The sequence below is a fragment of the Syngnathus floridae genome, chromosome 1, assembly GCF_059516105.1.
Source record: "Syngnathus floridae isolate MCC-2025c chromosome 1, RoL_Sflo_1.0, whole genome shotgun sequence".
NCBI lineage: Eukaryota > Metazoa > Chordata > Actinopteri > Syngnathiformes > Syngnathidae > Syngnathus > Syngnathus floridae.
Window position 1 is genome coordinate 16,355,990 of NC_142413.1, and position 18,724 is coordinate 16,374,713.

Sequence of the window (18,724 nt, forward strand, 5' to 3'; positions counted from 1 at the left end):
ATATTTATTAAAACCTTCAGCATTTATATATAAATAAACTCACACACAGCATTCTAAAAGTCAGAATAAAGTGAGAATTCTCGTATAAATTCTGACTTGGAAGTGGGAATTCTCACTTTAAAGTCAGATTTCTGAGAAAAACAAGTCAGAATCCTGTCATCCCACTTTTTTTTCTTCACTGGCCCTAATCCTCTTCCGTAGATACAACTGTTATTATGCTAGTGATAGTAAAACTTGCAAAAAAGAACCACCTTGGGAGTATTTCAAGGGACTAGAGAATTTATTATCTGGTGGATGTCACTTCATGGTGTCAGTCCATGGTGCACCCGTGCTCCTCATAGCTGAAATAATTGTTTTTTTAAAATATATTTATTAAAACCTTCAGCATTTATATATAAATAAACTCACACACAGCATTCTAAAAGTCAGAATAAAGTGAGAATTCTCGTATAAATTCTGACTTGGAAGTGGGAATTCTCACTTTAAAGTCAGATTTCTGAGAAAAACAAGTCAGAATCCTGTCATCCCACTTTTTTTTCTTCACTGGCCCTAATCCTCTTCCGTAGATACAACTGTTATTATGCTAGTGATAGTAAAACTTGCAAAAAAGAACCACCTTGGGAGTATTTCAAGTCAAGGCTTTAGCGCTCTCCTGTGGCAGTAGAGATAAGCACAATTTTTTTTAAATCAGTCTAAGCCAGGGGTCCCCAAACTGTTTCCTGTGAGGACTACATAACCTTTCCGACACGACCCCAGATAAGCGGAAGAAGATGGATGGATGGATATTTTTTTTATACTCAGAATTGTTAATTTTTTTTGAACAAAACATTATTATAACTGTCATTGGTTTATTGAATTGTTACAAGAAGAGGTCATCAATGAATTTTCCTTCAACGATATACAGTAAAAACAGAACACAGGTTAGATCATTGTCATGATCAATTCCTTCAAAGGACAAAAAGGCAAATTAATAAATAAAATTCCCAAATGTCAACACGGAACACATTAGTGTCAAACAAAACACAGATTTAATCATGTGTCAGAAGGACATAGAACACAGATTTTTCCACCTGCCCCACACACTTGTTCGAGGAGTTCTTATTCAGTTAGAGGTAATCACTCAGTTCCTTCTTGCATGAAAGAGGCCCCATCTCTGGTCTCCGCTGTTAGAACGCTCCAATTTTTCCCTCCAGCCGTTTATAATGGCACTATAATCCTCCACAGAGAATTCCTGCAGAGACACCTACGGGTTAGAGAGCCGGCTACATTTCGATTTGTAGTTAGTTGGGAGAATGACAACCTTGATAAATTCACTCTTGATTTGATCTGCTCTTTGGAGCTCTTCCTTTATGACCTGGATGAATTGGGCTGTCCGATCATTTGCCTGAACGTTACAGAAGCCAGCCTCCTGAATGAACTACGCCAGCGGACGCAGGAGACAACATGAGTAAACAGGAGCAATGAGGTGAGGTCACTCCAAAATGAACTTCTAACAGACAAGTCAAGAGATGAGATTGAGTCCACGACTGGACAAAGGAAATAGTTTTCCAGTAGTTTGAATCATTATTGGGGTTGGTTTATTTAGGGCAACGGTGGCCTCAACCTTAACATAACGAGACTTACCTTTCCATACTGTGATGGCGTGTAGAGGATGTAGCCCCGCTGTTTGACATAAGCCTCAAATTGGGGGGTCCATGGCTTCTCCCCACAACAGTAGTCACTGATAAGCAGCTGGCCACCAGGCTTTAACCATGACTAGACATGAAGACAGCATGCACTTTACTTGGATAATAAAAAGTTTGCTTTCAATTCATGAGACTCATGAAGATTTTGTGGAACATACATATACACGACTCACACTAAGTGGGTTGAATTTCAGGATGAAGCTAAAACGCTCTATCAAACTTTACAAGTGAACTTATTTGATCTTCTCAAAGCTTTTGAAAAAAAAATCACGTGCAACTGTTCATCGTTAGTATTTTGTTTGTCCAACTTGAAGTTCTCTTTCAAGAACCTGAACGGTAAACTTCACAGCAGACAGACAAAAACACAAAGACACAAAGAAACAAAGAAACAAAGAAACAAAGAAACAAAAAACATATTTTTTTGAAGCCTGAAAATATTGAGGTTGTGTTGAATAAATGTTGGGAAGTGTCTTGAGTTCACTATTTCAAAATGTGAACAGTATGATAAAAAGAACTGTAGAAATAGTTTGAAATGAATGCCAAAATATGTTGGTCACACACGTGTAAAGAATTTGCCGTTCAGCAGTTACCTGTAGAGAGCATCGCAAAAAGTATAGAACTACTGAACAGTTGGACATGTGCGTTTTGCAAGTTTAGAGGAAGTCAAATAAAGATCACCTGTATGTAAAGATTATCGTGCATTTTAAGTCAATCCTGGAATTTCCAACAGCCCAAATTTTTCTGTGCGGTGTATGGGCACGGACTGGTATGACAATTAAAGCTTTAAAATATCCTTTTTATTTTTGAAAAAAAAAAAATTTTGAATTTTTGTTACATTAAGAAATGTATACCGTGTTAAGTTTTAAAAATCAACAGCAACTTACATGGAAACGTTTGAAGAGAGCCAGTTTGTCTGTAATGTGGAGGATAGTGTCTCTGCTGTAGATGACGTCAAACGAACCCTCCGGAAACGACCTCTTAGTGGCATCAGCAACTTCAAATTCAACCTATCGGCCATGATTTTCATCCATGACTGCAACCGTGACACTCAATGGTACGGCTATCTGGTGTGTGAGCCGTTCAACGTACCGATGGCAGCTTCTCAGTAAGTGCTCTCTCAATAGCGATGTCCACCATATTCTCTGACAGGTCCAAGCCAAGCACCTCCACTCCAAATGTCTGAAATACAATATGACCAACTCTAATTTGTCAACATTCACTCCTCAAGATTCTGTTACTTGCTTGATTTGGCGATTTTCTTAATTGGCTCTGACCTTTGCCATGTAGAAATCGCCTCCACCAATACCACAGCCAACATCCAGAACCTTCTGGCCAGGTTGCAAGTTGAGCAGATCTACAAATTCCTAGTGTCACAAGTTCACAAAGTTCATTTTCTCTTTTCTACCACGATGTTCTATGTCCCTGTATTTGTATGAAGTTGTTTGATTCTGGCATGAACCAAAAACTATATCACTCTGATAAAGATTTGAGGAGGGGCTTGGTCCCCCATCCATCCATTTTGTATGCATCTTGTCATGTCCAGAGGCTGCCACCAATCCCTCTTAGCCTCAGATAACAGGTTGTGCTATATAATGAATTTGTTTGCAGTCTCCATTGTGAAAGGCACATTGGACATTAGATAATTCATAGGTGTCAAACTCAAGGCCCCGAGGCCAGATACGGTTTTCTCTTAGTAATTTTCTTCAGGGAAGAACAAAGTCCGAGGAACTTGTTCAGTTTTGATCATTTCATTTTTAATCCCTTAACCCGTAAACACCTGAACTGGTTGCCAGTCCATTCACAATATTCATATGCGCATTCACACCTACAGGAAATTTAGATGCATGGTTTTGATACGTGAACCCCACACGGTCACAAGGAGAATGTGCAAACACCGTACAGGTACGCCTGAAGTGAAATTCAAACACGAGGCATACTACGTTTAAACCACATGCCCAACTGTGCTCTATTTTTAATGAAAACTATCTAAAGTTTCTGTTCCCTAGATGGCTTTTATTGTCATTTAAAATTAAAAAGGAGAACTTTAACATTGACCTTGGTGGTGCTGGGCCCGCCTGTGCTGACATAGCCGGTGCCAAACATCTTCTCATAGCGCAGGATGCCCCTCCTGGTGTACTGCTTATTGTCCAGGAACATCTGGAAGGTGCTGAATGCCTCATTTGTGTCTGAAGAACGTGCAGCCTTCTCCAACAACCAGCAGATCTGATTTGGGTTGTTCTTCATCTGGAGGTAAAAGGCCAAGCACATTCATTGGCAATTTTTTGACACTGCTGAACAAGTCAACTTGTTAAGGTTTAATTCTATATTGTGAACGATCCAAAGCAAACTACCTCAATATAAGTTTTGACCCTCTTCCTGAGTATGATGTTGAATCCAAACTTCTGAGCCGCTTGTTCATCCTCGACTTGGACTGAAGTGGTCAGATGGTTGTACTGGGCCTCAGTGCGGTAACATGTTGGGTTGAACTCCCTTTTACAGTCACCTGTGTGTTCACAATTACGCCAACACAGTGCCAACACAAATTTCGACTTGGATAACTGGATGAATTTTGTACCTGATCGGTGGTTACATGATTCTCTGAAAAAGAGCAAGCCACCGGGCTGCAACCACATCAGCATTTTCTTTAACAGCAAGTTCAGCTCCTCGTCACTGAGGTACATCATCAGCCAGTTGGAGAAGATAAAGTCAACACTGAGGAGGATGGGAGAAGTGAGGGTCAATACAATTCTGATTGGACGATGCACATTTGCCATACACACCTGTTTGAGGGCAATTCCAACTTCATGACATCAGCTTGGAGGAAGGTAACATTTTTGTGATGCCCGTTGATCTGCCTGTTCTTCTCCACAAAGCTCTCCATGAAATCCACAGCAGTCACGTGGTCTGCCTGTTTCAGCAGATGGCTGGTGTATCGACTGTTTAATCAAGCATATGTGTCTCAGTCTTGTATATTGGAGATGATAAAATTTGAAATATAAACCTCTTGTGAGATTATTGTACAATTTGGTGTTAGTGACCAGCAAATAATCCATCAATTCTATATACGAGTGATCCTCATCAGTTTTCTGAAGCTAAGCCGTGATTGGTTGTGACCTGAGAACTGGCAACTGTGATGTCATTTTCAGTCAACAGCAAGTGGCAAAATGGCTGCCCTGTTAGATGGATAGAAAAAGGTGGATTTTTGCCTGTTTAATTCATATTCCACAAATGCAATATTAATCAGAATGCCATGTTTAGACTAGCGGGACACATACAACATATTCTCCCACATAATGAAAACACGCCACTGTAGTTAAATGAATGTCAGCATGAATGCTTGTCTATGTGTACCCTGCAATTGGCTGGGAACCAGTTCTTTTTTGTTGAGGACTTTGGTTGTGAATTACAGAATTGGTGGGTACAAGTCTGCACTCAGAAACGTCCGCATCCAGACCACCACTGCATGCTTACCCAATGCCGGCCCCCAGTTCCAGCAATCGACATCCAGCTAGACTGGGCAACATAGACAAGATCTCGGGTAGTTCCTGCTGTGTCAGCTCAACGGCGCGCGAGTCCAGCATCATCTCCTGCACTGTGGCCTCCCTAGAGTGCTCCTTCCAAAACTCAGTCATGGTGCTACGCACTGCATAGTGCACAGGATATATTCAGATCAATGGATGACATGCAAATGCTGTTTATTTATCAATGTGAAAATAAAAGACAATTTTTCTTGCAATGATTACAAATTAGGGATGTTTGATGTCACTTTTTCAGTACTACAAGGAAAACCACTATGTTGCTTGTACTGTATTTACCAGAAAAAATGGACATCATTAATCCATCCATCCATTTTCTCTACCGCTTTGTCCCCATTTTCATATTATTTTTTTCATATTCATAATACACTCTAAGCATTAATATAAACCTTCTAAACATACATTACAAAAATTGGATTCCAATGGGCATTTGAGAGGATGGACAGATGCAGTTCAAAAAACGTCTAGGCAGCCATGCATGTCATTTACTTCCCGGTATTAGAAATGGCCACAACAGGGTGTCAGTGACTGCTATCGATGACCTTTGTGAGTCCTCGATACCTTGAAACGAGGCCAGCGTCGGCTCAATACTGATCCCTGGTAACTACTTGCCCATTCTTAACAAAAACAAACAAGTACATGTGCCTAATTTCACACTCTCATCTGGACCTGCTTTCTGAAGTTTTGCAAAGACTAAGAAAGTAATTTTTGCATAACGTTAATTAACAATTTCATACTTTATTCTTTTTCTTTGCAACCCTCAAGTGCTTGATTAAGAGTCATTCCAATCCCATAACTTTCTAAGGAAATCTAATCGCTATTTGGCATCCCTTTCTAGCAAATAGATTTTCTGGTTTGACATGATTCAAAACACTTACTATTTGTCCGATTTGGGGCCAGAAAGTTACCATTTTAACTGTCTATTTTGTCATTTACACTGTTAGCTGACAATGCACATTGATGTATCTTCTAAGCCAATCAGAATACCGTATTCTCCAAGACCATATTGTGACAACGTGTGCTCTCACACAAGCATTGTATTTGTGCTTTCAAGCACCTTGAAAAAACATGGATCAATCATTTTTTTTTAGATCTTTTATTTTATTTTAGAAAATAGAGCTGTTTTAACTGTCTGGCAAACATGTATATTATACACTATACACAAATTTTCATTTTCCATAATTTTCCAGACCTGTAAATGCATGTTTAGTTTCATATTTCCAAACTTTTGTAGAAACCCTGATACCATATTTAAACTCTGTCTGTCTGCCTCTGTCTCTCTCTCTCGCTATTATATCTATCTCTTTCTCCAAATACTACATTTAAACGAATACAGACAAAGTCACAGTTAGCCTGTCTCATGTGGTCCCTTTAATTAAGCTGAGTTTGGAACCCACACATCAGTACTGCGAGACAGAGGTGCCAGCCACTTGACCAGCATGCCACCATGCCTCCATATAAAATAATAAAAATGAAAAAGTATCTCAGAAGAAATTTCTTCAGGTGTATTTACCTTTTCAAATATAATAATATAGACATAATAATATAATATATATAAATCAATTAAACATTAGATGAGAGAAGACATGCTATCTTCCAAGTAAATAGCATGGTGCCAGCAGTGACAATAACCTCAGCAGCGTCAAACATGTTTAAATCATCCCACTTCCACATACCGTTCTCCATTGTGTGCTCTTCGCAAGTTAAGGTTAAAATAAATGTACTAGCAAGGCTTCCAGTCAAGCATTTGGACGCTATTGTTGCAACTTATATCAAATGAGGCCATGAAGTGTATGAACCTGACCATGATCGTGTCCAATCAGAGTGATGCTGGAGGGTGGGTTGGTGAAGGGGGCCCTCGTATTGGCCCATGGCACACGGCAAAAACAACAACAAAACAAAAAAAACGCTCTTTTTTTTTTTTAAATTTAAGCTCCTTAATAACGCTGGAGAGTGCACGAGCGTTAAAAGAGACTCACCGTTGATGACGATGAAGAATAAGTCCTGCTGCCCTTCACAGTCAGTCAGGTCACTCGGAGCAGGATCATGCTCTCTTCTGGGTTTATTTTTTTGTGCTGACGCGCTGGAACTCCACGGTGGCATGTGGCCATTGCGCAACATTGCATCATAGTGCATTGGAGTGTGTGCGTGTGTGTGTACGTGTGTGCATGCGCGCGCGCGTGTGTGTTTGCTATTCTTTTGTGAAAGTGAAATTGTCATTGTGAGCAAATCTATGTCTCCTGCAATTACAATTCGCTGGGCCTACTAAAATAGAATTCTAAAAGCTAATTCTATCCATCACTTTTAGAGAGAGAGACTATGAAAAATACAGTGTCCCAATGTATGGTTGTATATAATCATCATGTTCGGGACCAAGTTTTATGCAAGCACAACAAGAAGGCATTGCTATATTCTTCTTCAGTAATCCAAAGGAACTAACTCCAGTTCAAAGTTCCTTGTACACATTTACATGAGAAAAATGCACAGCTATTTACAACGGCGTTAACCTACAGGTGGAAATTCCTGTCATTTCTAGAATTTCATCCGAAGCATACAATAGAGAAAAACAAGATTTTCTTGAGAGTGTGTAGATGAAGTACTGTATTATGTATAGCTCTTGTCCTTCTTAGGGTCACAGGCTCATATACTGTCGCCTGGCCAAGTGAGTCATGGGTGACTGCAATTGAACAAGTGTTGAAAACAAGTGAGTAAGAAAGGGGCTGTAAATGATTATTCAGAGATAACACCACTGGTGTTTATGTTGTCAAATCATGACATTTTTATTTTATCATTTTAACCTCTCAATTATTCTTGACAAAAATACTCAAGCATGTGTCTTCATTACCCATCTCATTTGATTTTATTTGATTACTTTTGGTGACAAAAAGTACTTTTAGGGCTTAAACTTTAACAGGCAACCTTTAGTCACACTTGAATCCTTTCATGTGGTGCATTTGGGGACAAGGACCGTTGACAATGTACACGTGGATATTATTCACTAGGTGGCAGTGATGGTTCATAAAAGTAGTCAGAACCTACTGTAAGTGAAGTTTGTGAGCTGCTGAGATTTTGTGGAAGGATACTTGTTCATAACAGAACCAGCGAAGTCAGAGGTTCTACTGCATCTACATTAACATTTAATCCATGTGTCAAGACATTCGCTGTCCCGAAAACAAATAATGTAATGTTAGTCAAATTACAAATTAACTTCATAAAATTATTTATTTAAATATTCCTGCCAAACAGTCTACATAGGTGGGGCGGTACTACATAAGCACAATTGCTTCATCCCGTTGCCCATTTCAGCAAGTCGTGTTAACTGTGCTTGAAATGAAATTGTGATGAATGGTGACAATTTACTCGCAGAAATCAACAAATATATGCATATTTTGTACAATAGTTGGCAACAACCCACTGAGCTTTAGACATTTATGAGATGTGTTGTCGACGTTCTATGTTAAGACAAAACTTCACCCGTCTATAATCGGTCTATACTTTAGGCCAAATCTAGACTCGGTTTAGACATCCAAATCAAGACCTCATATCACTTTTCTTTAGACCAAATATGGACGACTGAATTGAACACATTATCAGTGCAGACAATACAGAACGTAGCTCCAACACATCCTAACGTCAAAAGCAATGCAACTCTCAGAGGGAGGAGGGTAAAAAGCGTAGACTTGTTCTTGAGTGACACCTGCAGATTAAATCCAGGCATCATATCAGAAAATGATGAAGGTGCTCTGAGTCTGACTGACAGAAATAAATCAGAATTTATCATTTCTGGCGCTCTATCAGTTCAGAAATCATTTCTTCTGCGATGACTTACTTACTTTGCATCCACCCCCCGACACTGGTAACATCTGACACTCATCTGACTTGAACACTTGAGACTTGTAATCCAAGTGGAGGGAGGTCCTTAAGTTCAGGAGAAGACATGTAATGCAGCGACAGTGCAAAAGAAAACAGTGAAGATGAGCGATTGGGAGAAAGTGAAGCCAGTGAAATATGGATGGCAAATAAATTGTGGCAAAGCAAACCAGGGTAGCGCGGATCATACTTTAGTTCGCACTCAGCATATCAAGGGAAGTGTATACAAACCTGGTATTTCATCTCTTTTCTCTGACTGGACAGTTTCCTCTGATTCGGGTGAACATTTCCACACGGTCCAACATTCCTGAAAAGTTAAGTCATCTCGCTGCTGAAGGTGATAAACGTTGTCTTCAGTTGTCTTTCTTGAAGTCCGATCCTACATGTATAAGCTTCAGGCACAATCTTCCTGACTTTGAACACCAATTTACAAACTCAAATGCACTAAGCAGTGCAGACCTGGCAAGACCAAAAAATCTTAAACATATCTGGTTGTTGAAAAAAAATATAACGACGTTCAGCACATCTTAGTGACACTCATTTGTGAAAAAAACAGCGTTCACCTGTTTTTTTTCCATGCATCAGCCTGGCTTTGTCATTGAAGGAATTGGGGGAAACTATTATAATATTGTTTCCTGGCTGTCTTTTTCTCATTCTGTAGTCATCTCGTGCCTGATAGGCAGCTACACAACAACCCTCGGAAGTTTGACTTCGAAAAATCCAGCTGTGTAGAGAATAGATGCCTGAATGGATGAACTGGAAAAATTTGGAGCAGCAGAGCTGCAGCTAGGGAGGATTAGTAATTAATTTTCCTGATCAAAAAATTCATAAGGACATTTTGAGTGGAAAATGGGCCACCCTCATTAGATCATAACCTTAAGGTCACAGGTAACTGGAACCAGTTTCAGCTGACTTGTGGCAGGTCACTCTGGACTGACTCAGTCAGCACACAGCGAGCTTCAGCAAGCACACAAGCACAGCAAATGCAATTTTCAGTACAGGTCACTTTTCTTGATGCAAACAGATGGCATTGGCAAAAAGCAAGGCTCCAATAACATGGCAGACATGCTAGACTAAGACATCTACATTTCGACACAAGTATGCTTTCTCTTTTCATGATTCTTAAGCAATTAGAGTTGAAATATATAATTTCACTTATTTCACATTATTTTGGACAAAATCTGAGAAAACGCTTGAAAAATAGATCAAAGCCATTAAGTTTCTTGGAAATTAAACTGAAGCGTGCAGATGTTTATCTAAATGGATGCTAACTACATGACTTTTACATCCATCAACTGAGCATAAATCTCTCGCCATGACAGCATGAACATGACTTGTTCAGGTCAGTTGGGATCAAAAGATGGCTCATCAAAAACAAAGTCCATGAACAGAAATACATATATAAATAGATATAACCTACACATAGTATAAAATAAATACATGAGTTAATAAGTGTCTACCCTATCATGAAAGGAACAAACAATTACTCTTCAATTTGAATATACAAAAAAAAAAAAGACGGTTATTCCATTTAAGCTTATTCAATTGAAGAATGACCTTTTGCTTTTGTGTTTGTGATTAAAACGTAACACTCTCTTGACAGGGCTGGAACTAAAGCGCCATTTGGCCGGAGGGAACACAAAATGTGGCTTGCGTGTAAGCCAACGTCAGCATTGATCATCATTTATTATTACATCAGCAGACACCAGAGTAAGTTGACCAAACTTAATTTGGGTCTTGCTGCAGCAAAAACATTTTCTGTAGCAATGTAAATGCAAGACTGAAACTCACGAGAATGTTCTCTAGATAGATCTATGATTACTGATTACATATTTTACTTTACAGCAGGGGTCACCAATCCTGGTCCTCAGTGTCCAATGTCTTGCATGTTTAATGTCTCCCTGGTGCAACACACCTGATGTGACACCACGATCATCATTAACTTTAGATGTTATCTAAAGAGGAATTAAAGAAGTGCACATTTTCCTAAATCATATATTTGAGTGATAAAGGCCAAAGAAGCACAACTAACTTCAAACTCAAGTTTTGACTGTAGGCCACGTAACATTCTGAACTTTTGCTCCTCAGGGACTCACCGACGTCAGAATAGTTTCAACATCCATTGGCATTCAGGATGTAACACAAAACTGCTTTTAGAAAATATATGGAACATGTTAATGTATTGTGTAAGGCAGGCTACTGAGGTCAAAGTTTTTGCAGGGATGCAAGAGTAGGTGATGTCTGATCATAGCAGGGACGTGCGGCCTCCCCTGCCGTCATGAAAAGGGGAAAAACAAATTCAATTGTTTTCATTATAAAGTCATTTTCCTTTTAATTCCAATAATTTTGTATCATTTTGAATCAAAATCGCAGAATTTTTATAGTTGTATTAAAACCAAAGACGATTCGCTTGGAGGAGCCTACGTCCTGTCAAGCCTCTTCTGAGGATAGCGTAATCACACGGCTGCCTATGTTGACAGGCTATGCAGTTAGACTGAACTATTCTCTGTCTTTATGTCGCTGTTTAAGTGTTCAAACACTGTGGCTATATTAATTATTTTCCGTAGTTAGGCTGGTGTATATAATGTCTTGTGTTTTTTGTCATCTGTAACGGCGGTTCTTTGCTTGTGAGCCGCTCCGTAAAACCGTATATATTCCATTCCATGTGAGCAAGGGTTCCATAGTGTAGTGGTTAGTGCTCTGGACTCTTGCTCCAGTGACCTGAGTTCAAATCCTGGTGGGGTCTTGAAAATATTTTATCATGGAAAAATTTGCAACAGGCCACTTTATTAGGGAAATATCATGGTCAAAGGTCACAGGTGTCAAGCTCTAGTCCTCGGGGCCGCATTCCAACATGTTTTCCAAGATTCCCTCGATAAGTGCACCTGCGTGAAAAGTTTTAGCTCCTGCAGAACGTGAAAATGACCAAAATCATATTGGAATGCGGCCCCGAGGACTAGAGCTTGACACCTGTGACCTTTGACCATGATGTTTCCCTAATAAAATGGCCTGTTATTAGGTACACTTGAAAATGGCGGTGTGCCTAATGCAGTGTCCGTGTGATTCCCTCGTTAAGTGCACCTGCGTGAAAAGTTTTAGCTCCAGCAGAACGTGAAAATGACCAAAATCTTTTCACGCAGGTGTGTTTAACGAGGGTAACTTGGAAAACATATTGGAACGCGGCCCCGAGGACTAGAGCTTGACACCTGTGACCTTTGACCATGATGTTTCCCTAATAAAATGGCCTGTTATTAGGTACACTTGAAAATGGCGGTGTACCTAATGCAGTGTCCGTGCGATTTCCTCGTTAAGTGCACCTGCGTGAAAAGTTTTAGCTCCTGCAGAACGTGAAAATGACCAAAAACTTTTCATGCAGGTGCGCTTAACGAGGGTCACTTGGAAAACATGTTGGAACGCGGCCCCGAGGACTAGAGCTTGACACCCGTGACCTTTGACCATGATATTTCCCTAATAAAGTGGCCTGTTATTAGGTACACTTGAAAATGACGGTGTACCTAATAGAGTGTCTGCGTGACGTCACAGATGAAACAGCCCATCAAAAAGTGGGGGTGAGGGTGGGTGTGGTAGTTTTCACTTTCTGTGAAGCTTTTTACCTAATGAATGAAAAAAACGCATACAAAGCGAGGTTCCAAGTCTAAAAGCACATTTAGGTACATGCGCACACCTGGGATCAAACCAAGCTCTTACTGAGTAAGAGCCTGTGTCACTAACCAGTCGGCTATTTCGACCTGGAAGCCAATGGCCGTCTGCACTCTTTTGTGCTAGTGATGTGCATTCCAGTTTTAAGTGAACTGAATCTTTAAAATCGGTTCACTCAAAAGGTTTGTTTGAATATAAATACAAGGAATAAAACACCAGACAAGTTTTAACATAAATGTTTATTGAAATAATAATAATCATAATATTAAAAGTAACTTTCAAACCAGCAATCCAATGTGAAATTGCAGTAGATATATTGGATAACAATGTTTAGGCGTATATATGCATACACGTTATTTAAAAACTACTATAAGTGTTATAAAATCAATAGAATATAACGATTTTGGTTCAAAATGATACAAAATTATTGAAATTAAAAGGAAAATGACTTCATAATAAAAACAAGGGAATTTGTTTTTTCCCTTTTCATGACGGCATTTTTCCCTTGCCTCCTCTGACCGCACGTCCCTGAAGGAAGCGTACCAGCAATTTTCTCAGTGTAAATGTAGGATGTTATTTCTGACAAGCATAAAAGCTCTTATGTAAGAGAGGTAGTGTTTCGATCACCCTTTGTGCATGAGAATAAAATTATACATAAGGGAAGTTATCTTGTCTTTTTAATATTCAAGTCACGATGAATCCAACCCACTTGGGCTGAATAAAAAACGGGAGAATCTACTTTAATCTGTAGCCTGCCTAATATAGAGATATAAAGAGAGTATAGAGATTGACTATCCTTTGACAGTTTTACCAATCCCGGAGCAACATGTAGACTCACAACATATTCATATGTCAAATATAAGGGACATAATCATCACTTTGGTTTCGTGTCCATTTATATTTGGAGAAAAAATCTGAAAAGTAACATTAGCGAATCTTGCACCAAATGAACCTGGTCCTCTTGCCCTTTCCACTTCTCATTTCTCAATCTTTGATTCATCTGCTATAGGATAAACAAGTCCGCCGAAGATAGTGATGTTACTGTGTCCAGCCAGAAACACAGCAAACAGGCAGGAAGAATCACAAGCATCTTATTTTGGCAATTATAATTGGGAGCATTGCCTATTTATAGGACATGAAAGGTAGACGAGTGGGTGTACTGATGTGAAGCAGCCTGAGGAGAACAACATGGTCTCCTCCCACTCAGCAAGTCTTCTTGAAAAAGATGGAGGTTGGGAAAACACGGGAAGGAGTGGAATCGACATGATGAAAAATATTTCATAAAGGCTTCCATAATATTTCAGCTCTATGTTGAGTAGTCTTCAAACCAACGTCGATATCGTTGTAAATACACTACAAATTATTAAAAGGCGCAAGAGGAGTTCTGTCTTTTAAAAGGTATCCTGTGAAAGTCTCCATCCACTCCTCAGATTTATCGGTGGGCTTTTTTTCCTCATATGGCGCCTTATTAAGGTCATCTCGTGATTAAAAAAAAAAAAAAAAAAAGGTTTCCATCCATAGGCAAGCGATGGTGGGGACATACCATCATGCATGCCAACATGGCACCGTGCAGTAAATAGTAATCCGGGGGTTGTTATGGCGAATACAAGACAGACACAAAGATCGGGACACCAGCTACTGATCAGACTTAATAATATTGCTCCTTTCTCCATCAAGCTCTCAATGTGGGGTCCCGACCGGTACATTTCAAGCAATTGGAGTCACTCCGTCCTTATTCATAAAATAATCGTTCCCCATTCCCTTCCGTTATTGAAAAGGGCTTCTTTCAGCGGTTCCGTCTCTCCGTCCATTCTCCGTCCGGAAAAAAAGAGTCATAGTCCAACATGAGAAACCCAATTTGATTAAAATTGTGGAGTGCATATATCTGCACTTTACGGTGGCTGCCAAACAGTTTAACAAAGCTTTACATTTCATTTTAACAACAAACTTGGAGTGCCACTTGAGTCTCTTAGACCAGCCTCTTGCAGGCTTTTGTACCTAGGCGGCTACAGAGTTGTTACAGAGATTAAACGGTTCATAGTTCTTCCAAATAAAGAGCACTTTTTGTCCTTCTGCTTGTCTTTGCCCTCCTTTGCACTCAACCTTTAGCGTAAACTCACCTTCTAATGTACTCATCACAAGCTCCTGAAAACAAACAGGACAACATCTAGGTTACTTTAAAATATAAAGTGGTGAGTAGTGAGCAATTACTTGAGGGTCAAGTGCTTGATATCCTGCACCATTTGGCTCATTTCATTCAGCAGAGCTTCCCTCTTTAAGTCACCTGCTTTTGTCTCGATTCCAGCATGACTCAAGCTCAGCCATCTCCAACTTAAGGTGATCTTTGGTTTAATCTTCTCCAACTCGAGATTGGTTTTGCACAGCTCAGCTTTGTTTTTTTCTTCTTGGCCACCATGAATAGTGTATTTCACGGTTTCCCGTCAAAAGTTCCCTGTCTTCCATCTCCACACATTTAAGGTAGGCAGCCATGTTAAGCTCCTTCTTGGACCATTATGGGTGACTCTCCACTGAGTGGGATGTGGGAATGTTGAAATCATGACCTTACATGTACCTTGTCCTGCAGGTTTATCACTAATTTGTCCTCATTTTCACCTGACCTAGTTCTCCTAATTTGGCTAAACAATTCCACAGCGTTTTGATGAGCCGGACTGAGCAGCTTTTTTGTTGTCGTGCTGCCTGCAGTATCAAGTGGCTGTCATGTTCGTCAATGGACTCCTTTACATAGAATTTCACACTGCATGACAGCAAACCAGCTTACAAAATAAAGAGCAAATAGTTTATGGTTCAATGGTCACTGTGTGCGATACTCTGATATTTATTGCCGTGTTTTACCGCTGACCCTTCAGCGCTACATGACTTGCCAGCCTTGAGACCCTACTGTCCATGATCCTTTAATACTCTCGTGACAACTAGGCTGACGTTAATCCACTCATTTTTATAAAGAAAACAAAAGTGCTTTTTTGGATGAGACATTTAATTGGACTTAGATTCACATAAATAACATTGGTTTGTATATAGTGTACAATATAAAACTGTAATATTTATTACAGTTCCATTAGTTATTTTATTTTCCTCCATTGATTATTTTCCTCTCAGGCTAAGTTCACAAAAGCAATACTGCTTGTTTTGTGCTGTTTACTAAAATGCCAACAGGAGAGGAAAGTGCATTTTCTGAGTTGTAAAAAAATGACTCACCAAGTTACACAAAAGCAACAGAAGGAGAATCTATTGCAATGTCTTTTACTCTGCACTGCCAGGGTTGGTTGGTGGCTACTGGAAATCATTTACTGTAAATATTTCACTGTATTGACTTGTAACATGAAGAAAAAAAAATCAAAGCAAACTATTTGATATGCTTGATGAATGTTATGTGACAATTTTTTTTTTATCCTGGCAACACCCTCGCGAAAGAAAATTCACCAAATTTATGACAACAACTCAAGTGGAAGATATTTTGAAGCTGCAGCACATATCATGTATTGACACACCTGCACAGATGACTCGGAAACATTCCTTTCGATGAGGTGAAGTTCCCAGCACGGCAAGATTTTTCAACAAAATTCGTTTGGCTTTGGTGGAGGTCTGTGCTCTATTGATTACCATTGTAGAAAAGCCGAGATATATTAGTACTAGACAGTTTTAACATTACAAAGTCCACAGCATGTAAATTTCCGATGAAGCTCAATTAAAATGTGAAACACTGTTGGTTGAGGCTACAAATTAAATATTTGACGACTTGTCCATTGTTGAGAGAAGGAACGCAATGTTTGACACATCAATAACAGCAGCTCCTTTATGATTTTTAAGTAGTGACTTTGGTGTCAAACCGTCTGTCATACCTTCTATGTGAAAACGAGTGAAGTTGTCACCCTCCACAATGCAATGGACTAAATTGAACCGAACGGGTGGTGACAGATGAGTTGTAAGTTCATTGCGAGCAAGTGTGCAAGTGTGCATTTGACAGATGTGTAGAACTTGACATAGCTACTGAAATCACACATTGAATCTACAGTGTTTTCATGCATTACCACAAACAGGCCAAGCTTAACAAAATCAAAATGTGAGATTGTGCGTGCACGTGTGTGGACACCCGACAGAAAAACACAACCATGCTATGACATTGTGACAGTTAAAGTGTCAAATCTACCCCGTTCCCCAATTAGCATTATGAAGTTGTTTGTCGATATTTTATGTGCTAAAAACCACAACATAATGTCTTTGGGAAGTAGCAATGTGATGGACAGTCAAGCTGTCACTTTCCCATTAAGATCCACTGATTTCACAGCACCTACTTACAGCACACACCAATAGAGGGTAAATAGTGTTATTAAATAGTCTTTTGTGGATCTGTTACAATTAATAATAAAATTAAACATCTGTCATAAATAACATTTATCCTTTTCAATAAAACTCTTATTATACAAGTTCAGTTGTCACACAATGCAAAATTGACCCCCTTATGCAAATAAGACTATTGTGTCAGTTCCAAGTGTATAGTCAAGGAATTTACAGTAGATTGTGAGGAAGCAACACATGATCAGTGATATTTGTTGTTTTGGCTAGATTATGATGCAAAATATATTTTACTAATTCCAATGGTCAAGTGGAAACCCTTTTTCTTTCGCACTTGGACCTCTACCTTGACTGAAATCTGGAAGAATCAAGTAGTAAGCCCACAATAGGTCAAGAAATGATAACCCTGCCTGACAGAGCAAATCCTCTTCTTCAGTCAGTACGTTAACATGTTCTACTGCGGTAACAAAAAACTGAGCAAATATACAAATTGCTGTCCTTTTAATTGCAACTCACTCACACTTGACCTATGGCCTGCAATTGAAAGTCAAAGCCAACACTTCAACTACTGACTGAGAGTCACAACTTGGAGTATGTGCAATGTGTACAAGAGCGTGCTTGTCAGCCATGTTAAAAAAAAAAAAAAAAACAAGAAGAATTTTGTTCATGTCCGTCTTTTTTTTTTTTTTTTTTTAAGTTTCATTAACATGAGCGGAGTGAAGTAAAAAGTCTCCGGGTAAAGAAGATCTAGCTAGAACTCAGTTTCAACTCTGCAAGCTCACTGCAGTGATTTAGATACAAGTCAATAAATTGATACAATAAACTATTCTCCCATGTAAACGTACTGAGTGAGTTTGGGATATAAATGTCAACTCTAGAGATGTTTCCAACTGTCTAACCTCTGATGGATAATTAAAACATCGCATATGACCTCAAAGGTTGTAATATTTTATCGAGTGGTGTGCATATTTTTACAATTTCTACATCCAGTAGAAAGTTATTATGTACGTCCACTCACTCACACTCGGCAGTCACACGGACCACTTGGATCAGGACTCTCCTCGGTGTACCGTCCCCTCAGTGGCAGGCCTTCATTCCGGTCAAATAGGGGGATTCTTGCCGGCACAGGCCCATTTGCTGCTGCTGTTGCTGCTGCTGCTCTTGATGATCTAAAGACATGCCCTCCACAAAATCTGGCACGGGAAGCCCTGAGAGGATCATGACCGACTTGTTCCAGATCATGAAGGTGGGTACGACGGGTAGGAGGAAGGAGATTTCAAAGGTGTGAATGTGGTGAGAGTTCATGGCGTCATAAAAGGATAGCGAATTGTTGTCGTAGTCCAGCAGGACGCCTAGACGCCTCAGCTGCAGGCTGGCCTCCACCAGCATATCCTTGCCGTCGTGGCGCACCATAAAGTTATTGTTGCAGCGTGAGAACACCCACGACGACGAGTTTTTGCCACTCCATTCATTTTTAGGCGCTGATTTATAAGACACGCCGACGGCGTACCTGTGGGGATAAAAGCACGTTTTGGAATATATTAACCACCAAGAAGCAGTGTCCTCCTTAATTACTTGCACAGTCAAGCTACCTCATGCTGAGGACACACAAGACAGACATAGGCACTTGGAGTCCTTCCTGCAGGAAGTGGTCTACTT

At 39.7% G+C, this 18,724-nt stretch overlaps 2 protein-coding genes across 4 annotated transcripts in view; both read right to left on the reverse strand.

The window, feature by feature from the left end:
• Positions 1 to 1,005: 1,005 nt before the first annotated feature.
• pmt (phosphoethanolamine methyltransferase) lies at positions 1,006 to 7,339 on the reverse strand. 2 transcript variants are annotated; one of them, XM_088388831.1, is made up of 12 exons: positions 7,201 to 7,339; positions 5,157 to 5,328; positions 4,466 to 4,621; positions 4,261 to 4,397; positions 4,037 to 4,188; positions 3,741 to 3,929; positions 2,960 to 3,049; positions 2,775 to 2,864; positions 2,570 to 2,692; positions 1,624 to 1,755; positions 1,301 to 1,417; positions 1,006 to 1,231 (listed from the first exon to the last, which is right to left on the reverse strand). In XM_088388831.1, exons 1-12 carry the CDS (start codon positions 7,322 to 7,324, stop codon positions 1,121 to 1,123), a joined length of 1,593 nt encoding a protein of 530 aa, XP_088244957.1. In that variant the 5' UTR covers positions 7,325 to 7,339; the 3' UTR covers positions 1,006 to 1,120. The 2 variants fall into 2 exon arrangements, with proteins under 2 accessions (XP_088244957.1, XP_088244966.1); XM_088388840.1 differs by lacking the exon at positions 7,201 to 7,339 and adding an exon at positions 6,898 to 7,066.
• Positions 7,340 to 15,654: 8,315 nt separating this feature from the next.
• mid2 (midline 2) overlaps positions 15,655 to 18,724 on the reverse strand; it is an 88,707-nt gene continuing 85,637 nt past the window's right edge. The window contains exon 12 of one of the 2 annotated variants that reach the window (XM_088379030.1): positions 15,655 to 18,575. In XM_088379030.1, the coding sequence (XP_088235156.1) occupies positions 18,143 to 18,575 (433 nt within the window). In that variant the 3' untranslated portion in view covers positions 15,655 to 18,142. The remainder of the gene's footprint in view (positions 18,576 to 18,724) is intronic. The other variant, XM_088379022.1, reaches the window with a different exon arrangement.